General features: G+C 37.8%; 1 protein-coding gene across 6 annotated transcripts in view; it reads left to right on the forward strand.

Moving 5' to 3' along the window:
* Window positions 1–23,042, forward strand: part of ZDBF2 (zinc finger DBF-type containing 2) — a 49,019-nt gene extending 25,977 nt beyond the window's left edge. For 4 of the 6 annotated variants that reach the window (XM_045034376.1, XM_045034373.1, XM_045034375.1 and 1 more), the window contains exons 5-6: window positions 3,876–4,003; window positions 10,996–23,042. In XM_045034376.1, coding sequence (XP_044890311.1) covers window positions 3,876–4,003; window positions 10,996–18,340 — 7,473 coding nt within the window. In that variant the 3' untranslated portion in view covers window positions 18,341–23,042. Of the gene's footprint in view, window positions 1–528; window positions 955–3,875; window positions 4,004–10,995 lie in introns of those variants that run through there. The other 2 variants (XM_045034377.1, XM_045034378.1) reach the window with 2 other exon arrangements.
* Window positions 23,043–25,782: the final 2,740 nt, after the last annotated feature.

A 25,782-nucleotide genomic window follows, 5' to 3' on the forward strand; every position in this document is an offset into this window, starting at 1 on the left:
CTACGTAAAAATTCTGCTGTTCAGTGGCATTTGTTTTGTTCAGTTATCAACAGTCATCATTTAAATTCATACTAAGGAAAAGTTATTACGATTTCCACATCTCTGCCTTTCAACAGAAAAAAACTTTCTACTGCTGGTTATAAACACGAGGCGGCAGATAATAAATCTCAAGGCCGTCTTTAGTGTTTCTGTCATGATCGATAAAATGATGCCATCACTTGATTTGGACGATTACTTTTTGAACTTTTGATATTACTAAAACATTGAATCTTTAACTACAAGTTCTATTCAGTAAGCATTCAGTATAACTTTTTGCCAAAGGTTTAAAATAATTTTTAGACATTTGGATACTCATGTACTAAGCAGGCACTTAAAAAGACTGTTGAAGGGGTACCTGGGTGGCTCAGTTGGTTAAGTGAAGGACTCTTGGTTTCGGCTCAGGTGGTGATCTCATGGTTTATGGGATGGAGCCCCATGTTGCGCTCTGTGCTGACATCACAGCCTGCTTGGGATGCTCTCTCTGTCTGCCCCTCCCCTGCTTGTTTGTGTGTGCGTGCTCTCTCTCTCAAATAAGACTTAAAAAAAGACCCTGTTGATGACAGCTGAAGTAATTTGCACTAAGTACAAAGTCTTAAATAAATAGATAAATTTCATGGCTTTGGAGAACTCTAAAGGCAGTGGAGAAATAGAGGACCCAGATGTAGCTGAAGATTCAACAGAAACAATGGAAACCCAAAGAAAGAAAACAACTACCAATTTAGTATTCGATGCTTAATAAATATATCCTTGAAAAAAAAGGTGAAATAGAAATATTTTCAGAAAACAAAAATTAAGGGAATTTACTGGCAACAGACCCTGACTGAAGGAAATACTAAAAAGAGTTTTTCATACAGAAGGAAAATGATTTCAATTGGAAGCTTAGAGATACGGGAAGTCAGGAAGATCAGTGGAAAGGTAGCAGGTGATTTAAATGAATGATATCTTGTGGCATTGACAACGATGACATATAAACTGGAAGGAAAGTAAATCGAGTTAATTCCTTGCTTAAGAAGAGAGTAAAAGTAGCAAGTGATTTTCGCAAGTGTTTGTAGGTCAGAGTTGCTTGTGGTAATCTGTTACCACTAACAGACTAGAAAAAGAGCCTGGCCTATAACTACCTACCAACTTAACAGAAGTGGAGAACTTGGAATAATAAAAAGTGGTCCACAAGAAGGAAAGAAAGAAGAGACATAGGGACATCGCTTAGGCAGGAGTAATGAAAACAGTTTTAAAAATAAAAACAAAGATTAAATCCAAATGCATCAGTACTCTATTAAGTAATAGACTTGATGCTTGAATTAAACTATTCAATATTTTATCGGAGGTTCTAGCAAGGGAAATAAAGAGAAAGAAAATGATACATATTAGATAAAAAGAAAACTGTGATTGTACCTTGCACAAAGTGTGATTGTAGATGTAGAAAACCTAAAGATATCTAGGTAAACTATTAGAATTGGTAAGTGAGTTTAATAAGCTTGTTGGGCAACATAAAAAGAAATTGTATTTTTATATCCAACAGCATACAGAAAATGAGATCTAAAAAAGGTATTTAATAATAGCATCAAAGAACATGAACTCCTTAGGAATAAATATAACAAAATATGTATAAGGTTTTTATGTAGAAAACCATAAACACTGAGAGAAATATAAGAAAAATTAAATAATTGGTGTGATATACCGATTGGAAAAATCAATATTATAACCATGTCAGTTTTCCCCAAACATATATATTGATTTAATGAAATCCCAAACAAAATTCCAGGAAAGTTTTTTTTTTAAGAATATATTTTTAAGTAGTCTCCACACCCAACAAGGGGCTTGAACTCTCAACCCTGAGATCAAGAGTCAAATATTCCACCGAGTGAGCCAGGCGCCCCTAGAAGAGTTGTTTGTAATGAAAATTAAGCCAGTTCTAAAAATATGTATGCACATGGAAAAGGCTAGGAAAAACCCGGATAATCTTATAGAAGAACAAAGTCAGGAGACTTCGTGTACCAGGTATCAAAATTTATTACTAAACTACAATCATTAAGACAGTGGTGCAAAGTTAGAAAGACCATGGAAGTAAACCAAAAACTCTAGAAATAGACACATACATGGATATTTGATTTGTGACAAATACGGCCCTAAAGAACAGTGAGGACAGGACTTTCTTCCATAAATGGTACTGGGTCAATTGGATATCCATATGGAGAAGAAATGAAACTCTATTGCTAAATCATCCTGGATACAAATGCCAATTTCAAGTAGATTGTAGATGTACATATTACAGGTAAAAACAACAAGACTTCTAGAAATAAACAGAAAATTTTATGATTTTGAGTTAGGGAGGGATATCCTAAACTAGTAACAAAAAGCACTGAAAAAGAAAAAAATTGGTAAATGGACTGCAGTAAAGTTAAGAAACAATGGGAGATGATTAAGAAGGTGGAGAGGTGTCCTGTAACTATTGCTGGGAAAGCTGTGGATTTACTGTGCATGTGTGCGCGCGCTCACAAAAATAAACTTTATGAACCCTCTGCCCCCAAAAGAAAAAGTGAAAAGATAAGCCATTGAGAGAAGGATGATATTTGAAACACATATAATTGAACAAAGAGTTCATGTCGAGAATAAATAATTTTTACACTTCGTTAAAAAAAAAAAGAACATGCATTTGGAAGACAGGAAGAGACTTGAACAGACACATCATGAAGGAAGATATCCAGGTCCCCACTAAAAACGAAAAGCTATCACAAAAATTGCAAAGTAAAGCAACAGTGATACAACATTAAACCCGTTCTACAGTAGCTAAAATTAAAGAGACAATGGCAAGTGTTGATGAGGAAATGGAGGGATGGAAACCATGACACGTTGCTGATGAGGGTACAGATCGGTATAGCCGCTTTGGAAGACATCAGTGCAGAGCCTGATGTGGGCTTGATCCCGTGGTGAGATCATGACCTGAGCTGAAATCAAGAGCCAGATGCTTAACTGACTGAGCCACCCAGACACCCCAAGAGAGTGATTCAACTCTCTTCTCTTTTTTTAATAGATTTTTATTATAAAGATATTTGCTTGGGAAAAATACAAGGATTTATTTATTTTTTATTAAAAAACATTTTTTTTAATGTTTATTATTTGAGAAAGAGCAAACAGGGGAGGGGCAAAGAGATAGGGAGACACAGAATTGGAAGCAGGCTCCAGGCTCTGAGCTGCCAGCATAGAGCTCGACGCGGGCTCGAACCCACAGACTGCGAGATCATGACCTGAGCTGAAGCTGGCCACCCAACCAAGCCACCCAGGCACCCCAAAGAATAAGAATTTATAAGAAAAAATTTAAAATTACCTCTAAGTGTACCTCACAGATGTTAATGATTTTAAAATTTTGGTTTCTTTTTTTCCATTAACTTGTCTATACCTCTTAAAACTATAGTTTCAGGTAAAAGCATACATGTGATTTTTGCATCTTCCATTTTTCTTCTAATATGCAACATTCCTCTATGTTATTTAAAATTCTTTATTTTAGGTAGCTGTACAGTATTACATCTTAGGGTATAATTTAAATATTTTACTGTTAGACATTTTGGAGATTTCCCGTTTTTTGTTGTTAAGCTTTTTTTTTGCAAAAATCATCCACATTTAAGATGATTTCCTTAGGACAGATTTAGAGAAATGTAATTATTATATTGAAGGGAAAGGTCCTTGTATGATTTTTAGATGCATATTTTAGAATTGCTCTATAGAATGTTCATGTCAATTTATACTTCTACCAGGAGTATATAAATGAATCCATTTGTGAAACTCACTACTAATGAGTATTACCTGTGTAAAACTATTCAGTTTTTTTTTTTTAATAGCATATGTCCAGTGCTCAGCACAGATACTTGACTACACAGAATCGACAGCGGATGGGTACCACTAGTTTGATGGAACGTTTCTTGCAGGATGTACTCCGGCACCACCCATATCATTCTCAAGAAAGCAGGTAAAGTAGCTGAGTGGGACCATATTAGTCCGCAGTTACTGTATGTTACAGTAGATGTTTGTGTTAACTTTCTAGTACTTCTTAAAGTAAATCTTTTAATTAAGGAATATACAGTGAGATTTTTATCTAGTAACTTCTCTTTGTAATTCTTTAAAAAAATTTTCCTAGCTTAAATAAGCAATTTCACTGTAAAAGATATGGACTACACCATACTTTTCTCTAAATAAATGTCTTAGGCCAATAAATAATTCTATATCATTAAGGCGTTCTATTAAGAATGTCATAGGATTAAGCTGGGGAAAAGGTGGGGGCAAAAATAGCTTTTAATTTTTTTGTAACGTGTGTTTATTTTTGAGAGAGAAAGTAAAAGCGAGAGTGAGAGAAACTGAGCACAAGCAGGGGAGGGGCAGAGAGGGAAGGAGATACAGAATCTGAAGCAGGCTCCAGGCTCTGAGCTGTCAGCATAGAGCCTGATGTGGGGCTCGAACCTACGAACCGAACCGTGAGATCATGACCTGAGCCGAAGTTGGATGCTTAACTGACTGAGCCACCCAGGCGACCCAATGCTTACTTTCAAAAGATTAGTAACAGACAACGTGGTGACAGTAATGGAGAGTAAGGGTGGTCTAAGTAAAAACTAAGTCTGTTCCACATTAATTGAACTATTTGCTAACTCAATAGAAGAGACCTCAAATAGAATTGGCTTTTTAATGATCTGTCAGTATCTTGAGAGCTTGTATCAATTTTGATTGAAATTTTAATAAAAATAAATTTTTTGGTTAACATTTAAGAGTTAAAGGAAAACATTGGTAGAAGATTGGACTAAATAGTGTGGTGAGTTTGCAGCTACAGCTGTATGAGAAAGCAAAATAGATTATTAGCACATCTGTGCAGAATTAATTGTTGAGATAGTGACCAGCAGTTTCTAGAAAAAGGGTAAACTTGAATGCTTGGCAGATCACAACCTGGAATTTAGCGAATGATGAAAAGTTTAAATGGGGACATTTTTTAAAAATGTTATTTTTTAGCCTTTGCAAAGATGATCTTGTGGTGAGTATAAATTTCCAGTTTATAGCTTGTATAAGCAGTGCTTCAACACACATCTTTGTACATGCAGCTATTTCTGTGGTGTGCATTTCTAGAACTTGAACTTCTGGGCGAAAGTTTCTGGACCTTAAAAAATACATAATTTTTTAAATTATTTAACCTTTCGTTTTGGAGTTATTTCAGGCTTACAAAAAAGTGCAAAACTGGTACAAGGAATTCTTGTATAACTTTCACCTGACTTCTTCAGATGTTAAATCTAAAATAGTCACATCACAGTGATCAAATCCATGGAATTACATCGGTGCTATACTATTTGTAGACAAAATCTTACTCAGATTTTGTCAGTTGTCTTTCTAATGTCCTTTATTTTGGGACCAGGATTCAGTCCAGGAGCACATATGGCATTTAGTTGTTTCATCTCCTTAGACTCCCTGAATCATGAACAGTTGCTTAGTCTTTTGCTTTCAAGACTTGGACACTGCTGGCCACTTATTTTGTATGATGTCCCTACACTGGGGTATACCTGACATTTTCTCATGATTAAACTTAGGTTATGCGTGTGGGAGAAGAACAAATTATAGTTGATGTGCCCTTCTCAACGTATCCAGAGACCCATGATGTTGCCATGTCTCATGGCTGGTGATGTTAACTTGGATCACTTAATTTTAAGATGGCTTCTCTACTGTAATGTTCCTGTTTTCCCCATTATAATTAATGACAAGGACTTTGAGACTATGTAAATAAATATCCTGTTTCTCATTGTACTTCCACTCACTTGTATTAAACATTGATTGATGATTCTTCCCTGAAACAGTTATTACATGTATTAATCAGAATTCTACCTTTATAAAGAAGGGCTTTCTGGTTGTCTCACTTATTTATTGAGTTATCTGTTTATATCATTATAAACTCATGGATATGTCTTTTGTGGGTTTTAATCCTTTACTATTAATTTATTTTGTTGCTCCAGGTGTGTGTGTGTGTGTGTGTGTGTGTGTGTGTGTGTGTGTGTGTGTATAAATTTAAAAATCTTGAGACACTTCCTAGAAGGCTATGCCAATTTATATGCAATTTATATTATATACATATTCATAGTAGTCTATGAGAAAGCTCATTTCTTATCACTCTTGCCAACACTGGGATTAGCAACTTTTACCCCCCTAACAGGCCAAAACCATGTGTCCCTTAATTAGCCTTTATTTACTTACGAATAAAATAGATCATCTCTCTATATATGTTTACTAGCCACATGTTTATTTTATGAATTGTTTGTAGATTTGTCTGTTTTTCTATTGAGTTATTTGTATATTTTGGATTTGGATGCAATATTTATAGATAATAGTCCTTTGTATCTTAAATAGGTTGATTATTTTCTCAAAATCTGTCCAGTGTCTTTCATCTGTGTGTATTGTCTTTTACTATATAGAAATTAAACATTTTGGCATAATTCGATACAAGGGGACTTTTCCTTTATGGCTTCTTTCATGACTTTTCCTTCATGTCCTTATTTCTACTTTTAAATATTAAAAAAAATTGTTTTTAATGTTTATTTTTGAGAGAGACAGAGATAGAATGCGAGTGGGTTGGGGCAGAGAGAGAGGGAGACACAGAATCTGAAGCAGGCTCCAGGCTCCCGAGCCGTCAGCACGGAGCCTGACGCGGGGCTCAAACTCACAAACCGTGAGATCATGACCTGAGCCGAAGTCGGATGCTCAACGGACTGAGCCACGCAGGCGCCACTACTTTTAAATATTTTTAATTTTCCTGGAATTTGTTTTTATACGTGGTGTGAGGTAGGGCTTATTATTATTTTTTTTAATAAACATATATTATCTCCACTGATAAAATGTCACGTTAGGGCCACCTGGCTGGCTCAGTTGGTAGAGCACAGGACTCTTGATCTCCAGTTGTGAGTTCGAGCCCCACATTGGGTGTGCAGATTACTTTAAAAACAAAAAAATGTCAACTGTAACATAAGCTAAATTCCTGTATTTTTGTATCTATATATCTGATTTTGAATTCCATTTTCTTACCTTGAGGTTTTTTAATCTCATGTAACGTATTATGTTTATAAGCATTCTGAATTACAGAGTTTGCTTTTTAAAGTTTCTTCTCTCTTCCCCTCTTATCTAGACATTGAAGGTTTTTGTATTATTTTAGCCTTCTTGAAAATCAGCTCTTGGTTTATTTTTGTTTTCTATTTACTGGTTTTTCTTTTTCTTGTTTCCTCAGATTTCCTAGGTGGGGGGGAGTTTGGTTATTTTTTTTAAGTTTTTTTTTTTATTATTAAGTTTATTTATTTTGATAGAGAAAGAGCGAGCACAAGCGGGGGAGGAACAGAGAGGAGAGACAGAATCCCAGTGTGGAGCCCTTTGTGGGGCTAGAACTCACAAACCGTGAGATCATGACCTGAGCCAAGATCAAGAGTGAGAGGCTTGAACTGTGCCACCCAGGTGTCCTGGTTATTTTTTCTGTCTTCCTGAATTAATTGCTCATTTAATTCATTTGTGTCTACCAAATCCTTTATTAGTGGAAGATTTAAAAGTGTGAGGTTTCCATTTTGATCACATCTCATAGATTTGATATATAGTTTTTAAATTTTATTTATAGATTTCAGAAACGTAGCACAAGAGTTACGTAAAAGGGGTTTTGAATCTTTAACGGTTAGGTTTTTAGAGGGCTTTTTGGTGTAAAATGAGTTTAAAATGAGTAGAAATGTAGATTGTGGTTTAGTTGTTAATTTTAAGCATGTGCAAATACAGTTGTAAATCAAAGCATCTAGATGGTGAACCCTATAACTTTTGGGATTTTGCCTAATTGTTTGATTTTATGATACTGCCTTCCTCTTCTTTGCCAAATGTTACAAGATTAATTTTATTTTCAGATTGTTGTGACAGTCTTTAAGACAAATAAATGGGGATGGTCTTCAGGGGTTCTGAGAAACTAGGGTTAAGTGGCATTTCTCCTGCAGTTTTATTGATGAGAATTCAGAAGTATGAACAGTTTTGGAATTTTTTTGCCCTGTCATGTGCTTCTGATATCTGGGTTAACTTTTTAATTTTACAAGTACCAAAAAAATATGTTATTTTAGTGTTAATCATGGTAAATTTTCAGGGGAAAGAAATCATGATATTTATGATATGTTAAAAAAAAAGTTGTGGGGCACCTGGCTGGCTCATTCAGTGGAGCATGTGGCTCTTGATCTGGGAGTTGTGCGTTTGAGCCCCACTTTGGTTGTGGAGATTACTTAAAAATAAAAAAGCTTTCAAAAAAAGTTGCATGTGACTGACACGTATATACATTTCTCTTAGATGATTGAGGCATCTCGCAAATTGAAAAATATTTAATAAAGGTACCTTTTAGGTGTTAATGTGTTTTTAAAAACTTATTTTTAATAGACTACATTTTAGGGCAGTTTTAGATCAACAGAACACTTGAGAAGGTAGTACACAGAGTTCCTGTATACCCTCCCCATCTAGTTTCCATGTTACTAACAACTTACACTGGCATGGTACACTTGTTACAATTAATGGACTGGTATCAATGCATTAAGTTCTGTAGTTTATTCGGTATTCTTAGTTTTTACCTAATGTCTTTTTCTGTTTCAAGATCCCACCTAGGATAACCGTGTTCCATCAACTTGTCATGTCTCCTTAGACTCCTCTTGGCATTTTTAATTTTAATAGACATTGCCAGATTGTTGTTCATAGAGATTAAACTAAGCTATACCTCTACTAACAATGTATTAAAGTGCCCCCGTCATGACACCCTTGCCAAAACAATGTGTTGCTATAAACACTGGGGTGCTTGTAGCCCTTTGAATTAGTACTTGTGTATTCTTTGGGTAAGTACCTAGTAGTGCAGTTGCTTGATCCTAGGGTAGTTCTGTTTTTAACTTTCTCCATACTGTTTTTCCAGAGTGGCTGCACCAGTTTGCATTCCCACCAACGGTGCAAGAGAGTTCCCCTTTCTCTGCATCCTCGCCAACACATTTTATTTCTTGTGTTGTTGATTTTAAGCCACTCTGACAGGTGTGAGGTGATATCTCATTGTAGGTTTTTGATTTGTATTTCCCCGATAATAAGTATCTTTTTGTGTGTCTGTTCACCATCTGTAATGTCTTTGGAAAAATGTCTGTTCCTGTCTTCTGTCCTTTTTTTTTTTTTTTTTTTTTTCAATTGGATTGTTTGTTTTTGGTGTGTTGAGTTGTAGAAGTTCTTTATATATTTTGGATACTAACCCTTTATCAGATATGTCATTTCCAAGTATCTTCTCCCATTTGGTAGGTTGCCTTTTTTTTTCTCTGACGTTTGGTTATTTTTGAGAAAGAGGGTGCGTGCGCCCCCATGAGTGGGGGAGGGGCAGAGGGAGAGAGGGAGACACAGAATCCGAAGCAGGCTCCAGGCTCTGAGCTGTCAGCACAGAGCTCACAAACCTCGAACTCACACACCTTGAGATCATGACCTGAGCTGAAGTCAGACACATAACTGACTGAGCCATTGAGGCACCCCGAGTGGTAGGTTGCCTTTTGGTTTTGTTGATTGTTTCCTTCACTGTGTAGGAGCTTTTCTTGGATGAAGTCCCAATAGTTTATTTTTCTGGAAACATACCTAGGAAGAAGTTGCTCTTACTGATGTCAGAGACGTTGTTACTGTCTGTGTTCTCCTTTAGGATTTTAATGGTTTCATATCTTACATTTAGGTCTTTAATCCATTTTGAATTTATTTTTGTGTTTGGAGCATTATCTCCAATAGCCAAGTTATGGAAACAGCCCAAATGTCCATTGACTGATAAATTGGTAAAGAAGATGTGGTATATATATACAACGGAATACTGCTCAGCCACGAAACAGAACAGAATCTTGCCATTTGTAACCATGTGGATAGAGCTAGAGAGTATTATGCTAAGCGAAATAATTCAGTCAGTGAAAGACAGATACTGCATGATTTTACCATATGTGGAATTTAAGAGACAAAATAAACGAGCATAGGGGACAAAAGAGAGACACGCCAAGAAACAGACTCTTAACTATAGAGAACGGATGGTTACCAGAGGGGAGGTGAGTGGGAGGATGAGTGAAATAGGTGATGGGGATTAAGGAGGGCACTTGCTGTGATGAGCACTGGGTGATGTATGAAAATTCTTGAATCACTATATGGTACACCTGAAACTAATATATGACACTCTATGTTACCTGACTGGAATTTAAATAAACACTTCAAAAGAAACGACAATGTGTTAAGATTTGTGAATTCACAAACTAACATTTGTGAATGATTACTATTTTCCGGGTCTTTTAAAAAATGCTCTTTACGTAGTAAAACTAATGTACTCCTCAAAACAATCTCTTGGGGGAAAATAATACTATATTCTTTCTCTAGGAGAAAACCGGAGCCTGGAAGGTGAAGTGACTGATGTTAAACTTTTTACTGTTTACCACTCTGATATATGGCTTTTTTTTTAAGAACAGTTTTTCATGTTTAGGAGCCATCTGTGTTGATTTTATTCTTTTTTAATTAAAAAAAAAAGTTTTTTTTTAAGTTTATTTTGAGAGAGAGATTGCGGGTGGGGAAGGGGAAGAGAGAGAGGGAAAGAGAGTCCTGAGCAGGCTCTGTGCTGTCAGTGCAGAACCTGACTTGGGGCTCGAACTCAAGAACTGTGAGATCATGACCTGCGCTGAAACCAGGAGTTGGACACTCAACCAACTGAGCCACCCAGGTGCCCTGCCATTTGTGTTTATTAAGTAGCAATTGGTGGAGATCCTTCCATCTCCTGCACTGATTTACCTACCTGAAAACACACATAGTGTGCAGCCTCATGGGATTGCCTTGATTCTTTGTCCCCTTAACAACTGGGCCCAGGACGCAAAGAAAATAAGCTTTATTATGCCTTTACCTTAACATTCTATTAGAATATATTTATGGATTTTTCTCCTTGCTTTCTAGATCAATGCAAAATGAGAGACTTCTTACGAATACTGCGTCACCTACCGTGTCACCTACTGCGTCACCCTCTGAAGTGGTTCCTGTTGATGATTGTATTTCTGAAGAAATGACTGATGATGCTGCTGGTGTCAAAGGAGAGAGCTCCCCCAGGGGTTTTGAACCTAGTAAAGAGTTACATTCTAGACCTAGTAAATCTCAGGAATATGTACAGGGGGTTTCAGTTAGACCATCAGTTATCCAAAAACTGGAGAAGGGACAGCAGCAGCCCTTGGAGTTTGTTCATAAAATTGGGAGTGGTGTGAAAGAATTTAATCCAGTTGGTATTGGTCAAGCTACAAATAATAGACAGAGCTTAATATGTCCCTCGGTGATTTCTAGTGCTCCTGCTAGTTGTTTACCTGGAAGTTCCTATGACAGACTGGTTACAACTAAAACGACTAGGTCACCAGCAGCAGCCAGTTTGGGTCCAGTCAGAAAATGTGACCCAAACAAAGTTGACAGATACCTTGAACAGCCAGACAGGGGCTCTAGAAATTCTGTGCTATCGTCCAATCTAGAAACTTCTTCAGTTTCATATCAGAAACCTAAAGAATCAGACAGAAAATCTTTATGTACAAATTCAGATAAATTGATTATACGGGAAGATGTAAAGTCTCAGTGTAAAACTTTGTCAACTGGCGCTAAAGTCCGTGAATTTATGGGTACTGAAGGCTCTTTAAAATCTGAATCTCTTTCCAAATTGGCTGTAAACCAAGCAATCAATGTGAATAAAACTGGTATGCCTTCTAATAAAGGACTCTTTGAAGATGCTGCTGCAAAGCACCGTGAGAAATTCTTTTCGGGTATGGATCAGACCCAAGAGGAAAAGCATTTGGTTTTTAATAAGTCAGCCTTTTTGGAACAGAAGAGCTCAGTGATTTCTGAAACAAAGTTTGCTCGTGGCTGTCTTCAGTCAGCGTGTAATCAACCCGAAGAGGCTGCACAAGACCTTTGGAAGGAAGAGCAAGTTGACCAAGAAGATAAAAACTATGAATCGAGAGCTTCTGAAATGAGTTTTGACTGCAGTTCTTTTCATTCACTGACTGACCAGTCTAAAGTGACGGCCACAGAACTAAATGTTTCAGAGGAAGTATATGCTGATCTGCAGTGTAAGAACGATAAATCTTATGTTTCTGAAGTAAGTTCTGATGGTGCTGGCTCTCTTCAGTTGGCTACCAACCGGACTCAAGTAATTGTTAAAGGCGTAAGTGCTCAGAAGGCAAAGCCTATTAGCCTGGTTGATGAAAGCTATGAATCTAGTGATTCTGAGATTAATTTTGATTGTGATGCCTTACTTCAATCAGCTGATGACTACCCCCGACAGCCTGCAAAAGAAGGAAACCTTTCTAAGGAGGAACACCTTGACTTGGTTGATAAGAACTATGGATCTAGTAGCTCCGAAACAAGTACTGATTCTGCTTTGCCTCTTCAGTCGCTGGGTGACCAACTCCCAGTGGCTGTCACAGAAGCAAAACTTCAGAAGGTTCACATTGGCTTGGTTGATAAGAACTATGGATCTAGTTGTTCTGAAACAAGTACTGATAATGATGTTTCTCTTCAGTCAGTGGTTGACCATCCCCAGCTGGTTGTCAAAGAGAGAAACCTAAAGGATAGGCATGTCTATCTGAAAGATAAGAGCCATACATCCAGTAGTGCTAAAGAACATCTTGATTATGTGGTCTCTCTTGACACAGTGACGGATGAATCTCAGAGGGCTGTTGAAGAAATAAGTCTTCTGGAAGAGAAGAATGAACCTGTGGATATGAACTATGATTCTCATGGTTCTGAAATGAGTTTCCACACAGATGCTCGATTAATGGCTGGCCAATCAGGAGTAATAGTTAAAAAAGTAAACCTTCGAGAAGTACCTGTTGACCTGGAGGATAAGAGTGTTAAGTCTAGCAATTCTGATCAGAGTTTTGATTCTAATGCTTCTCTTTATCAATCGGTTAGTGATCAGCGTCAAGGGGCTCTGGGTGAAATAAGCCTGAAAGAGTTAAATTTTGATATGGAAGTGAAGAGCTATGGATGCTCCAGTTCTGAGCTGACTTTTGAATCTGATCCCCCTGCTAGGTCAGGTACTGAGCAGTCTGAGATGGACATTGAAGAAATAAGAAAAAGGCACATTAATTTGGAAGATCACTGTGGTTCAAATAGTTCTGGAATAACTTTTGATTCTGATACTGCTTCCCGCTCAGGAGGTGACCAGTCTCAAGTAGCTATTTACGTGGAGGAACCTAGTCCTCTGGAAAATAAGACTCCTAAGTCTTGTGTTTCTGAAGTAACTTTTGACTCTGGCATACCTGTTCAGTCGGGAATGAATCAACCTGGACTAGCTGTTAAAGAAGTAATCGTTCAGAAAGAAGACTATATCCACTTGGGAAGGAAGAATGTGGAACCCAGTGGTTCTGAAATAAGTCTGGATTTTTATGTCCCTCCTCATTCAGTGATTAACTCTCCTGAAATAGCTTTGGAAAAGCTAAATCTTCAAAAAGAAGAGCAGATCTACCTGGAAAGTAAGGTAAATGAACCTAGTGTTTCTGAATTAAGCTTGGATTATATTTTTCATTCAATTACTGGACATTCTAAAGATCCCCTTCAAGAAGTCAACCTTCAGAAAGAAGAGCACATACACTTAGAAAATAAAGGTAACGGACCTGGTATTTCTGAAATCAGTTTGAAACCTGACATGTCTTTTCATTTAGTGACTGATCATCCTAACATAGCTGAACCTGACATGTCTTTTCATTTAGTGACTGATCATCCTAACGTAGCTGTGAAAGAAACAAGCCATCAGAAAGAACACATAAACTTACAAGATAAGGAAAGGGAATTAAGTGTTTATGAAACAGGTTTGGATTCTGGTGTCCACCTTCATCAGTCAGTGACTCAGAAGCCTGAAATAGCTGTTAAAGAAATATGGCTTCAAAAAGAAAAGCTTGTTAAATTCAAAAGTCAAAGTGCTAAATTTAGTGGTTCTGAAACAGGTTCTGATGTACCTCATTATTTAGTGCCTGAACCTCAGATAGCTGTCGAAGAAATCAGTGTTCAGAAAGAAGAACATGTTCTAGAAAAGCGTGACAAATACAGTAGCTCTGGAATAATGTTTGATGCTGATGTCCCTCCTCAGTCAATGACTGAAACACCTCACATCGCTGTTTTGAAGGAGGACCGTGTTGACCCGGAAGGTGAAAGTACTGGATCGAGAGGTTTTGCAATAAATTTGGATATCGGTGCCCCTCTTCATTCAGTCATTGGTCAACCTCAGCCAACCCTCTTGAAGGAAAGAAACGTTCTTCTGGAAGATAAAAACAGTGAATCTAGTCATTGTAAGGTAAGGTTTGATTATGGTGACCCTCTTCGGCCATTGACTGGGCAATTTCAGGAAGTGGTTAGGAGAACAACCCTGTGGAAGGAAGAGGATATTGGACTGCAAAATAAAGTGTTTGAAACTAGTGGTTCTAAATTAATCCATGGTTCTGGTGTTTCTCTTCAGCCCGGGGCTGATCAGCCTGAAGTGGCTGTTAAACGAGTAAACCTTGAGAATGAAGGTCATGTGAATGTGGAAGATAAGCACAGCCAATGTAGTGGTTCTGAAATGAGTTTGGATTCTGATTTCTTGGTTCAGTCCATAGTTGATCAACCTCAAATAACTATTTTGGATCAGGACCATATTGAGCTAGAAGAGAAGCACAGTCGGTCTGGTGGTTCTGAAATAAGTTTTGATTCTGAGGATCCTCTTCAGTCAGTGGCTGACCAGGTTAGAAAAACCGTTAAAGAAATAAGCCTTTGGAAGGATGAAGTTGATGTGGAAGATAAGAGGGATGAAGGTGATGTGGAAGATAAGAGGGATGAAGGTGATGTGGAAGATAAGAGGGATGAATCCAAGGGTTTTGAAATTGTGTATGATTCTGATATCCTTTTTCAGTCAGTGGCTGGCCAAACTGAAGAAGTCGTTAAGGAGATCAACCTTTGGAAGGAGCACGTTGACTTGCAAGGGAAGATTGTGGAACCTATTGGTTCTAAAATAAATTTTGATGCTAATGAACCTCTCCAGTCTGTGGCCAATGAAATTCAAGAGGCTATTACAGCAGAAATAAATCTTCTGAGGGAAGGGCATGTCTGTCTGGATGATAAGGGCTATGAACCCAACGATTCTGAAATAATTTATGTTTCAGATATCCCTCTTCAGTCAGTAGTTGAGCAGCCACACATTTTGGAAGGGGAACATGTCAACTTGGAAGATAAGAGCAATGTTTCTTGTCCCGAAATAACTTTTATTTCCGATGATCATCTGCAGTCAGTGGCTGACCAGCTTCAAAAATCTGTTAAAGAAGTAAGTCTTTGGAAGGAAGACCGTATTTACCTGGAAGATAAGAGCTATAAACTTGGTGACTTCGAAGTGAGTTACGATTCTGATGTTCCTGTTCACTTTGTGGCTGATCAGTCTCCTCTGACTGTCAAAGAAATAAACTCGCAAAAGAGGGGTCATACTGACCTAGAAAGTAAGAGCTGTGGACCTAGTGTTTCTGAAATAAAATGTGATTCTGGTGTTCATTTTCAGTTAGAAGTTGACCAGTCTCAAGTGGTGTGCAAAGAAATAGATCTTCCGAAGGAACGGCATCTTGGCATGGAAGTAAAGAGTAGTGAACCTAGTGATTCTGAAATGATGTGTGATTCTGATGTTCCTCTTGAAATAGTGGTTAACGAACTTCAGGTGTCAGTTAAAGAAGCAAATCTTCGGAAGATGCTCTTTGTGGACCTGGTGACCAGTGATAGTGATTGTGAAGTGATTGCTGAGTCTGATATCCCTTTTCAGCCAGTGATTGACTCCCCTCACATGACTGTCAAAGAAATCGATTGTATAAATACAGAAGATTTTGATCTAGGTGAGTGCTGTGACTCTTGTGATTCTGAAGTAGGATATGTTTGTGAAGCGTCTCCTCCATCAATGACAAATGAACCCAAAGAGACTTTCAAAGTAGTAAACCAGAAGAAAGACTATATTATTCTCCAAGAGTCCAGCTGTGAGTCTTACGGTTCTGAAATAAAATTTCAAATTGATCCCCCAGATAGGTCTGTGACTTACCCATTGCAAGGCTCTGATAAAGAAATGGTGACATTTGTTGACTCAGAAGGTAAGAGTTGTAGACCTCATAGTCCTAAGACACACTTTAAATGGGAAGACAATTCTGAGCCTGTGACTAGCAAACCTCAGAAAGCTGATAAAGGAAGCAACTTTTGTCACAGGAAAGACGAAAATACTGGCCGAAAAGACAAGCACTGTGAATCGAGGGGGTCTGCGGCGACTCGCAAAGCCTCTCCTGGGTCAGCAGGCCGTCAAAGGGCTGGTAAAGGAAACCCGAAGTTAAAACATGCAGATCGAGAAAGTAGGAGCTGCGAACCATGCGGTTCTGGGACGAGTTTTCAGTGTGATCGCTCTCTTCAGTCTGATAGTGGCCAGCCTCAACAAGCTGTTAGTAAAAAGGAAGGATTTAAGAAGAGGTCTGTGGACCTAAAAGGAAAAAAAGGCGATTCCCGTTCAGGCCCTGTTCTCAGGGTTGCTTCTGTAAGGAACCGGGAAAAAGCAAAGGAGGTCATAGAAGACAATCCCGATGAACCAGTTCTCGAAGCCTTGCCTCATGTCCCTCCTTCATTTGTAGGCAAGACATGGTCTCAGATAATGAGAGAAGATGACATGAAAATCAACGCTCTGGTGAAGGAATTCAAGGAAGGTCGTTTCCACTGCTACTTTGATGACGACTGTGAGACCAGGAAAGTAAAAAAAAAAAATTTGAATAAAGGAAAAAAGATTACCTGGGCTGACGTTAGTCAGGACACTGCAGCAATTCAAGTTTTTTCAGATGGTGATGATAATGCAGGTGGCATTTCAGATACTGATGACTTTTCAGTGGCCTTAGATAAACCTAGCCATCATCCTACAGCAAAGAGGCCTTATGAACAATCCTGGCGAGTGGCTTCTCGATGCCAGGCTGTAAAAGTCAGCCATGGAACTCAAACCAATCTCACAAAAGAGTCAGCGACGAAAGCAAGTGGACCAGAGGAAGACTCGCCAACAAGGAAGCGTTTACTTTTACAGAAAGACAGAAAAATGAGAAACAGAGTGCAAATTGGAACACTTGAATTTCCTGAAACATGTACTAAAGTTTTGAAGCCTTTGCAACCCAATGCCTTAGTCTATGTTATTTCTTCAAATATGAAGTTTCAGAATGGTGAATCCTTCAACTTTGCTAAAAAGTACCTTGGTGGCAGAAGTAGTCGAGATGTTAGCATACAGTACAAATATAAGCGGAGGTCCTTTGATTACTATGACCCATTGAATAAGAAAATTGTAACGACTCCTCCAGAATCTGACAGAAATAACTGGCTTCAAATTCACTTGAGCGACCTAAGCTCCAGTTCAGATGAAGATGGTCCTGCAGAAGGCTTTGATCCAACAGGCATTTTGACGCTAAGAGATGAGCTAATGGCCTATCCGGGGGCGCGTATTTCTCCCGAACGTGTGCCAAGACCAGGGACTTCGAGTGCTAGTCAAGTTCCATCGGGAAGTAATTTCCAGTCAACTCCTGTAGGCGGCGATGCTGCCAGAACCTCCCCCAAATCAGCCACACGGAAGATACTGGAAGGTAAAAAGAAGATTCAGAGAAGGAAGATGAAAACTAGCAAGCCAGGTTTCCCCCAGAAGGTTTATAAACCAATTATTCTCCACCAAAAACCGAGAATCGCTTCCGAAAAACCGTCCATTTGGATTCGGACCAAACTAAGTGATATAATTAGGAAGTATATTTCAAAATACTCTGCTTTTTTGCGTCGCAAATATCAGTCCAGGAGCGCCTTTATTCGACTGCATCTTAAGAAAAAATGCGACGTCACTAAGTCAAAGAAGGCGAAGAAACCAGCGAAAATGCCTTTGGGCTCACCGGCTCCCTCGGGGCTGCCGGGGCCACCGGTTCCCTCGGGGCCGCCGGGGCCGTCGGTTCCCCCGGTTCCCTCGGGGCCGCCGGTTCCCTCGGTTCCTTCGGGGCTGCCGGTTCCGTCCGTGGCGGCTGCTGAGGGGCAGTTGGGAGCAGTCCCTAGCTGTTCTCCCAAGCCACCTGTGCAGAACTCTTGGCCCGCTGCAGGAAGAAAGCGGAATGGTACTAAAAAACGCCCTAGGAAGAGAAGAAGAAAGCCTTTTAGACCTGTTAAAATATATGCTTTGAGAAGCTTATATTCTCAGGTACCGTACTCTGATAGGATGAGGACTCGGCTGTCAGACAAATCGCCAGCTAATGAGGCCACCTAGAAGCGTTTCCGTTCAGGCTAGCTGAGGATTCGGTACTTCACTTGAAATACATTTTGTGCACATAGCTTTCCCAGCTTTGGTGGAAAAATTAACCTTCAACTATTTTGCTACAGACATTATTTTTCAGAACTTTTGTAATTCATTTAAAATTCGTGTTTAAGGTCCTTTTTTTTTTTTTTTTTTAAAGATTCAGACACATCCTTTGTCCATTTGCTGTAGAAGAGCTTCATTTTAATTTATATCCATAATTTAGCAGAGGATACATTTTTTCTCCCTCAAATCCTGTCCCTCTTATTTATTTTTTATGGTTGTATCTCATGTCAGCAGGTTATCATATTGCAAAAATGAATGTGGCAAACATTAAATGCTATCTTATTTTTACTTTTTAAAAATTGGAACAAATGAACATGTACTTACATTCTGTGTGTTTCAGAGTGGCATTGTCAATACCGTATTCTAACTGGATAATTAAGGAGAAACTATAATTATCTCAACTTTTGAATGAAGCTGATTTAAATAATCAGAAACAAAATATAATTTATCTTTTAAAGCATTCAAGAAAATGAGATTCCATGATCTTTAATCGAGTTTTTAAAAACCGCCTAGTGATTTTATATACATAAACAGAAACTCCTCCTGCTTCATTTAAATTGGATCTGCAAGTCTCTAACTTTCCTTATTTGGACACACGCACATATACAATGTCTGTAGGCTTTTCTTTAGCATTATTAGATCTTAATGGGAAAATGATCTTGCCAGTGTAATCAATGGTTTCTACCACCTTTATTCCCCTCCACCTGAAGTGTTGGTGGTTTATTATGAAAATCTGGGTTATCTTATGGCCTTACCTCTTCAAAATATTTCAGCCACTACCATATCTTTTTTTGTAACAGCTTGAACTGAAATTATTGGTTTGGTAATTTGGGCAGACCATTAATTGTCATTAACAAACTATTTGTAATCTTACTATTTCAAAAGGTCTAGTGAAACTGATGACCTACACGGAGGCCAATTTTTCAAGGGAAAAACTACATATTTGTACGTTAGTTTGACTTTCCTTAAACTTGCTATCTGATTTTAATAGTTCAAACAAAAGATGTTAAGCAGTTTGGGTCTGAGATACTCAGAATATGTTTCGATCCTTTATTCAGAGACACTGGTCCAGTTGGTACAGATGCATCCAATTATCCTATTAAGACAAGGATCCTGGATCCTATTCTATCATTAATGTTAAAGGAAACACGAATTTCAACTATATTGTACAAACCATATTTAATTGAAACTAGATCAGTGTACCATGATTTCCGAGATAAAAATGTGTTACTTTAGAATTAATGAAATATAGTGTAACAGTTGGTGTCTAAATGTAGTTTTATTTCAGGGGCCATTTTTAACCTGTGGGTATGTTATGATGGTGTTCTGTTGTAATTTCTTTACTTCTAAATTTAAAACAGTTATTCTGTTGAAAAAAAAATGGACAAATGTTTATATTTTTAGTTGCAAAGCAACTTCAACCCTGCTTCCTATACAAACCTATTTTAATTCCCTTTCTTAAGACAACATTATGGGCCACTAGTTTAAAATAATCTTCCAGTTTTCGTTTGGAAAGCAAACTGTCCTACTGATTAGGAAGTAAACAAGCAGCTAATACGTAAAAATATTCTGTTTGTGGGTATTGGTGTCTTTTTTTCCTATAGCTTAGACGCGGTAATTTCCTTAAGTACTACTAGTAGGCATTCTGGATGCTTTTTGCTTAAGTTAAAAAGCAAGAGATCACATGGAAATGATGTACTCCATAACTGTGATGTGTCATATCTATTGTGATTACATCATGCAGAGCGGACAGTTCTCACAATTCAAATGATCAAAAGCAGTTAAAAAATTTTACTACTTTTTTCACATTGGAAACTCTTCTAAATACCGTTTTTTTGAGAGAAAAAAGATTTATATTTAAAATTTATACTACTAAAAATATCAAAGTATAATACAGTCCTAATTATTTTTTTTAACATTTTGGAAATATTTATAAGTTCCTGTAATCATTATTTTAGACAAGTTTGAAAACTTGAAACTGTAAAAATTATAATTTAAATTAAATTAGAAATGAATTACTTTCAGAATTTGGTAGGATGTAAGATGTGCCCCTTTGTCAAAATATTTTTGCTTAATTTGCAGATTAGATGAAACAGTTGGATGTTTTTTGTGTATTCAAGAATGCATTAAATTCTTTTAATAGTAAAAAATTAAATTATAACCACAGTGAATATTTTATTATTCTTGTCCTTGTTCAGTATCTTGCATAGATTTTTATTACAATTGTCCCAAGTTATACAGTATGTGGACAATATTGTGTGAAGTGTGTTTTGCATTTGTGCATTTAAATTATTTGTGTAATTAGGGCTCTGAGTGACACTTTTTGGTAAAGAGAAACTATATTTAAATATTCAAGCAAGTATATATTTCCATGTAAAGCTAATGTGAAGACTAATGTATTTTTTATAATGCAGTTTAAAGAGTAAATTTGTTTTCAAAGTTATCAAGATAAAATTTATCAAATATTGAAATTTGTCTCTACTTTCTCCTCATGTTAGGAAGTTTTTCTGGGAACACTTAAGGAATCAGAGAATAACGAAAACAAGTTCATTTTATAAATGGTCTTAGAGATAATAAATAAGAGAATATAAATGTTGATGCTGGTGAGGAAATAGTTTAACCAAAGATATACAGGTATGTTCATGGAGTAGTTATTTCAAAGGATTAAAATGAAACAACTATTTATTTGACTGGTGGCGTAGTGGGTTAGCAACTGTTCACTTTGTATACCTGTATTGAAAGAGTCAATGAACAGGATTGAGTTCAGGAGGCAGTATCTACATCATTATCTGACACCTACTGGGAAGAGAGAACCGTAGCGCCTCCAGTATCACAGCGTATATTATAAAGGACAAGAAAAACATGGAAAAGCGTACGTATGTCACTGAGGTGGGGGCCTTTGGCCTCAATAGTATTGACTGCTGGGTTTTTTGGTCCCAGATTATATTGTTAAGATACAACAACAGCCTACTTTTTGTGATAAAAAAATTACTAAAGTAAAAATATGTGATGGATGTCCATATTCAATGAAGGACTTTTATATGGAGAAATAAAATGTGGAACATACTGAAAAATCACGCAATTAGGGAATTAACACATCAAAATGTCAACTTGAGAAAATGAGTGGCTGAGGAAGAGTCTCAACATTTTCTGAAACTTTATTTAGACCCCAAATGTTAGGGAAATAATATAGTAAGTTTCCTTTGTTCTTAGACTTTATATGTATATTTAAAAAGTTTCCCCCAAATATTTTGAACCATTTACTTTGATTAAGAAATAGGTCTAGGGTGAACTATAATTTGTTGCTGAATCTTTAAAGTATGAACTTCTACTTTATTTACGTTTATAATTTATTATATGCATGTTGTTTTTCTTTACATGCATTTTATTTTCTAAGTTTTTAAGCTGGACGTGTGTGTGTGCGCGTGTACATCTTGAGCCCTTACAAGTGCCGGGCACTGTTCTAAGCTTTTAAACTGTATTATCTCATTTGATCTTCAAAGAGCCCTTATGAGTTAGGTACTGTGATTGTCACTAAATAGCTCTATGCCTCAATTTTGGGATTACAAATGAGTTGTTATTTAATGTAATCAAATGGGGATTACAGTCAATCCCCAGTGCCAGGACACCACTAATCTACTGTCTGTATAGTTTAGCCTTTTCTGGACATTTCATATAAATGGCATCATACAATATGTGGTCTTTGTATCTGGCTTCTTTCATTTACTATAGTGTGTTTGAGGGTCATTCATGTTGTAGCATGTATCAGTATTTTGTTCTTTTTTATTGCTGAGTAGTATTTATAATTAGTTTTTAATGAAGCTGGTAACAGAATGCTGGTCTCCTGATAAATATGATAAAAGCTGTTAGGCTTGAGGCTAGCTGTTCCTTTATAACTCTCATACCTGTTACCCTCGATTACCACCCCAATTCCAAGACCAACTGGATATCTGCCTTTTTAAGTGCCCTTATCCCATACTTGAATGCTTTATACTTCCTCTGTCTTTGACTCTAACTCCCTTCACTGCCTATCTTTGCATTCTTCCCACTGTGCTTTGTGACTTCTCACTTTCAGTGTCAACACATTATCCTGTGTTCTCAGTCTTTTCGCAGTGGATTGCTTGAATGTAACCGAACTGAGAATCACATCCAAGGTGCCCGTTATCCTACACGTGCTGTAGAGCCAGGAAATGTTGGTGATGGTACTGGTCATTCTTCTTTAAAATTCCTCTCCTATGTGATCCAGTACATACCATCGAAATCAACATTGGTATACCCCTCTTCTTCATAGACCTCACTTGGAATTTCCCGATCGTTCCAAAATGTCCTCTAGAGGTCCAGGATTTGATCCAGGATCACAGACTGTCATGACTGTTGAGTTTCCTTCTGTATGGAGCAGTTCCTCAGCCTTTCTTTGTATTTAATAACTTGACATTTTGAAGTGTGCAAACCAGTTTCTTTGTGGAATGTCCCTCGGTTTGAGTTTGTCTGGTGTTTCTTTATAGTTAATGCTTTTGTGGGGGGGTGGGCAGAAATTCTGTGGACTTCTCAATGTATCATAACCGCAGCCATGTGATGTCAGTTTGAATAAAAGTGGTGATTGAAAATATCCAGTCTTTGTCTTTATCTTAGAGGAGTAACTTTTTAATAATCTGAAACGGGGGCACTCATAGTGGGTGGGTTGAGTTATTAACATATAGTTATACATTTTTTCACAACTGAACTTTGAAGCAGTTGTGACAAAATTTTTTTGTTGTATTTATCATCTAACTCATCATAGGTTAAGATAGTAGCTTATGTGTACACTTAAATGTTACTTAAACCCCTATTATGTGCTCGGTCCTCTCTATTGGGTGCCAAGGATCTAAGCATCAACTACGCAAGCCTCTACTTGTTCACGTTCATTAGCTGATACGAGTGAAAGAATTTCAGTAGTGGTAAGTTAGTGAACCTGCGACGCAATCCTTAAACTTTCAAAAGATTGTTAAACCTGTATAGATAACACAGGACATTGCTATTTGGCATGGAAAACTTCCTCAACTTTCTGCACAGAGACCATTTGCAAAGCGTTTCTCATCGTTCTCTGGAAGGATTGCTTTCCTGTGTTTGCATTATTACGAATAGTCTCTCCTGTGTTGGTTTGATCCATCAAGATGAATTGTTTCTATATAGACTCTCTTAGATAGTTGTCTTATCAGGGCACAGAAAAGACTTCTTAAGGATGAGTATACATATATACATTAGATACTTGAGTTATCATCAGCTCTTTTGAACTGGATAAATAGAGGGTTTATTAATTTTTTTGGAGAGTTGCAATTAGGGTCACAGGTAATAAATGATATTATGTTGTCCATTGAGCTGAAACTATTTTACTAGGTGAATGCCCACTTGAAAATATGCTTATTGTCTACCATGATTATTTCAGTGTACCAAATGGTGGTCGCCTAGTAACTGGTTCTTACTACAGTCTGACACAGTGACCTTCTTACCTCTAGGATATGTTTAGGTGAGTATTTGAAGTAGCACTGATGGCTCTATAGAGTCAGAGAAACCTCTTGACCCTTAGAAGTGATCATCTTCGCGTTTTCATACTGGGTGTACTACTTGACATTTATAACCCAGCACAGCTACAAGGTTCTTTTTCTTCCTACAGAGAAAGCATCTCAAGCGGAATATAAAAAGTTGCATGACAAAGCGTGACAATCTTTTGAGAACAAATAGTAACCCCATATTGCCCAGCATAATCAGTGGCAATGGCCAGGTAGCATTTGGAGCTAGGACATTTCTACTGTGCTGGATGATCATGTGAAGAGGCAGAAGGTGAGGCAGAATAAAAGTGGCAGAATGAAAACAAAGCTAAATTTTAGTATTCCCCATAATGGGGTGGCCCCTTTATTTTTATTTTTTTCTTCAATATTGGTAATTTATTTTTTTATTGTTTTTTAAATATATGAAATTTATTGTCAAATTGGTTTCCATACAACACCCAGTGCTCATCCCAACAGGTGTGGGGGGTGTCCCCTTTAAAAGTTGATGAAAGCTGGGCTAGTTAAAAAAATTTTTTTAACGTTTATTCATTTTTGAGACGCAGAGATGAGCTTGAGTGGGGGAGGGGCAGAGAGAGAGAAGGAGACATAGAATCCGAAGCAGGCTCCAGGCTCTGAGCTGTCAGCACAGAGCCTGATGCGGGGCTTGAACCCACCAGCTGTGAGATCTTGACCTGAGCTGAAGTTGGACGCTTAACTGACTGAGCCACCTAGACGCCGTTGGGCCGTTTTTAATGTGGTTGAATCACCTGATTAAATGACTTAACGCTTAAAACATTTTTAAATTTTATTTTTATTATGTTTTACATACCAGTTTTACTGAAATAGAATTCTTATACCATAGAACTTACCCATTTAGAGTACAATTCAATGGTTTTTAGTGTATTCACAGAGTTGTGTAGCTATCACCACAATTTTTTATTTGGTTAGTTTTGAGAGAGTGTGCGCATGTGTGGGGGAGGAGCGGAAAGGGAGGGGGTACAGAGGATCTGAAGCAGGCTCTGCCCTGACACCAGAGAGCCCGGTATGGGGGCTCGAACTCACGAATTGGGAGATCACAACCTGAGCTGAAGTCAGACGCTTAACCGACTGAACTACCCGGGTGTTACATCACAATCTATTTTAGAACATTTTCATCAATGAAGTCCATGCACACTAGCAGTCAGTAAATTGCATTTGACACTAAAAAGAAGCCCCATGCCAGCTAACAGTTGACCTCCACCCCCTCAGCCTCCCTTGATCCCAGTCCCTGGCAGTCACTAATCTTTCTGACTCTGGATTTGCCTATTCTGGGCTTTTTCTTTCCTTCCTTCCTTCCTTCCTTCCTTCCTTCCTTCCTTCCTTCCTTCCTTCCTTCCTTCCTTCCTTCCTTCCTCTCTTTCTTTCAGAGACAAAGAGAGGGTGCAAGTGAGTGAGGGGGAGGGAGAGAGAGAGAGAGAGAATCCCACGAGGGGCAGAGGGAGAGAGAGGGGGAAAGAGAGAGAAGCGGTCCCAACCTGAAGTGGGACCACCTGATGCAGGACTTGAACTCACAAACCGTGAGATCATGACCTGAGCCTAAGTCAGATGCTTAACCAACTGAGCCACCCAGGCGTCTTATTCTGGCCATTTTATACAAATAGACTCATATAATGTGTGGCCTATTGTGACCGGCTTCTTTCGTTTAGCATAATGTTGTTAAGGTTCATCTGTGTTGTAGCAGGAATTGGTACTTCATTTCTTTTTATTGCCAAGTAACATCCCATTGAATGGATACATCACATTTAATTTATCCATTCACTAGTTGATGGATGGAGACCCATC

Source organism: Felis catus, chromosome C1 (assembly GCF_018350175.1).
Source record: "Felis catus isolate Fca126 chromosome C1, F.catus_Fca126_mat1.0, whole genome shotgun sequence".
NCBI classification, from domain to species: domain Eukaryota; kingdom Metazoa; phylum Chordata; class Mammalia; order Carnivora; family Felidae; genus Felis; species Felis catus.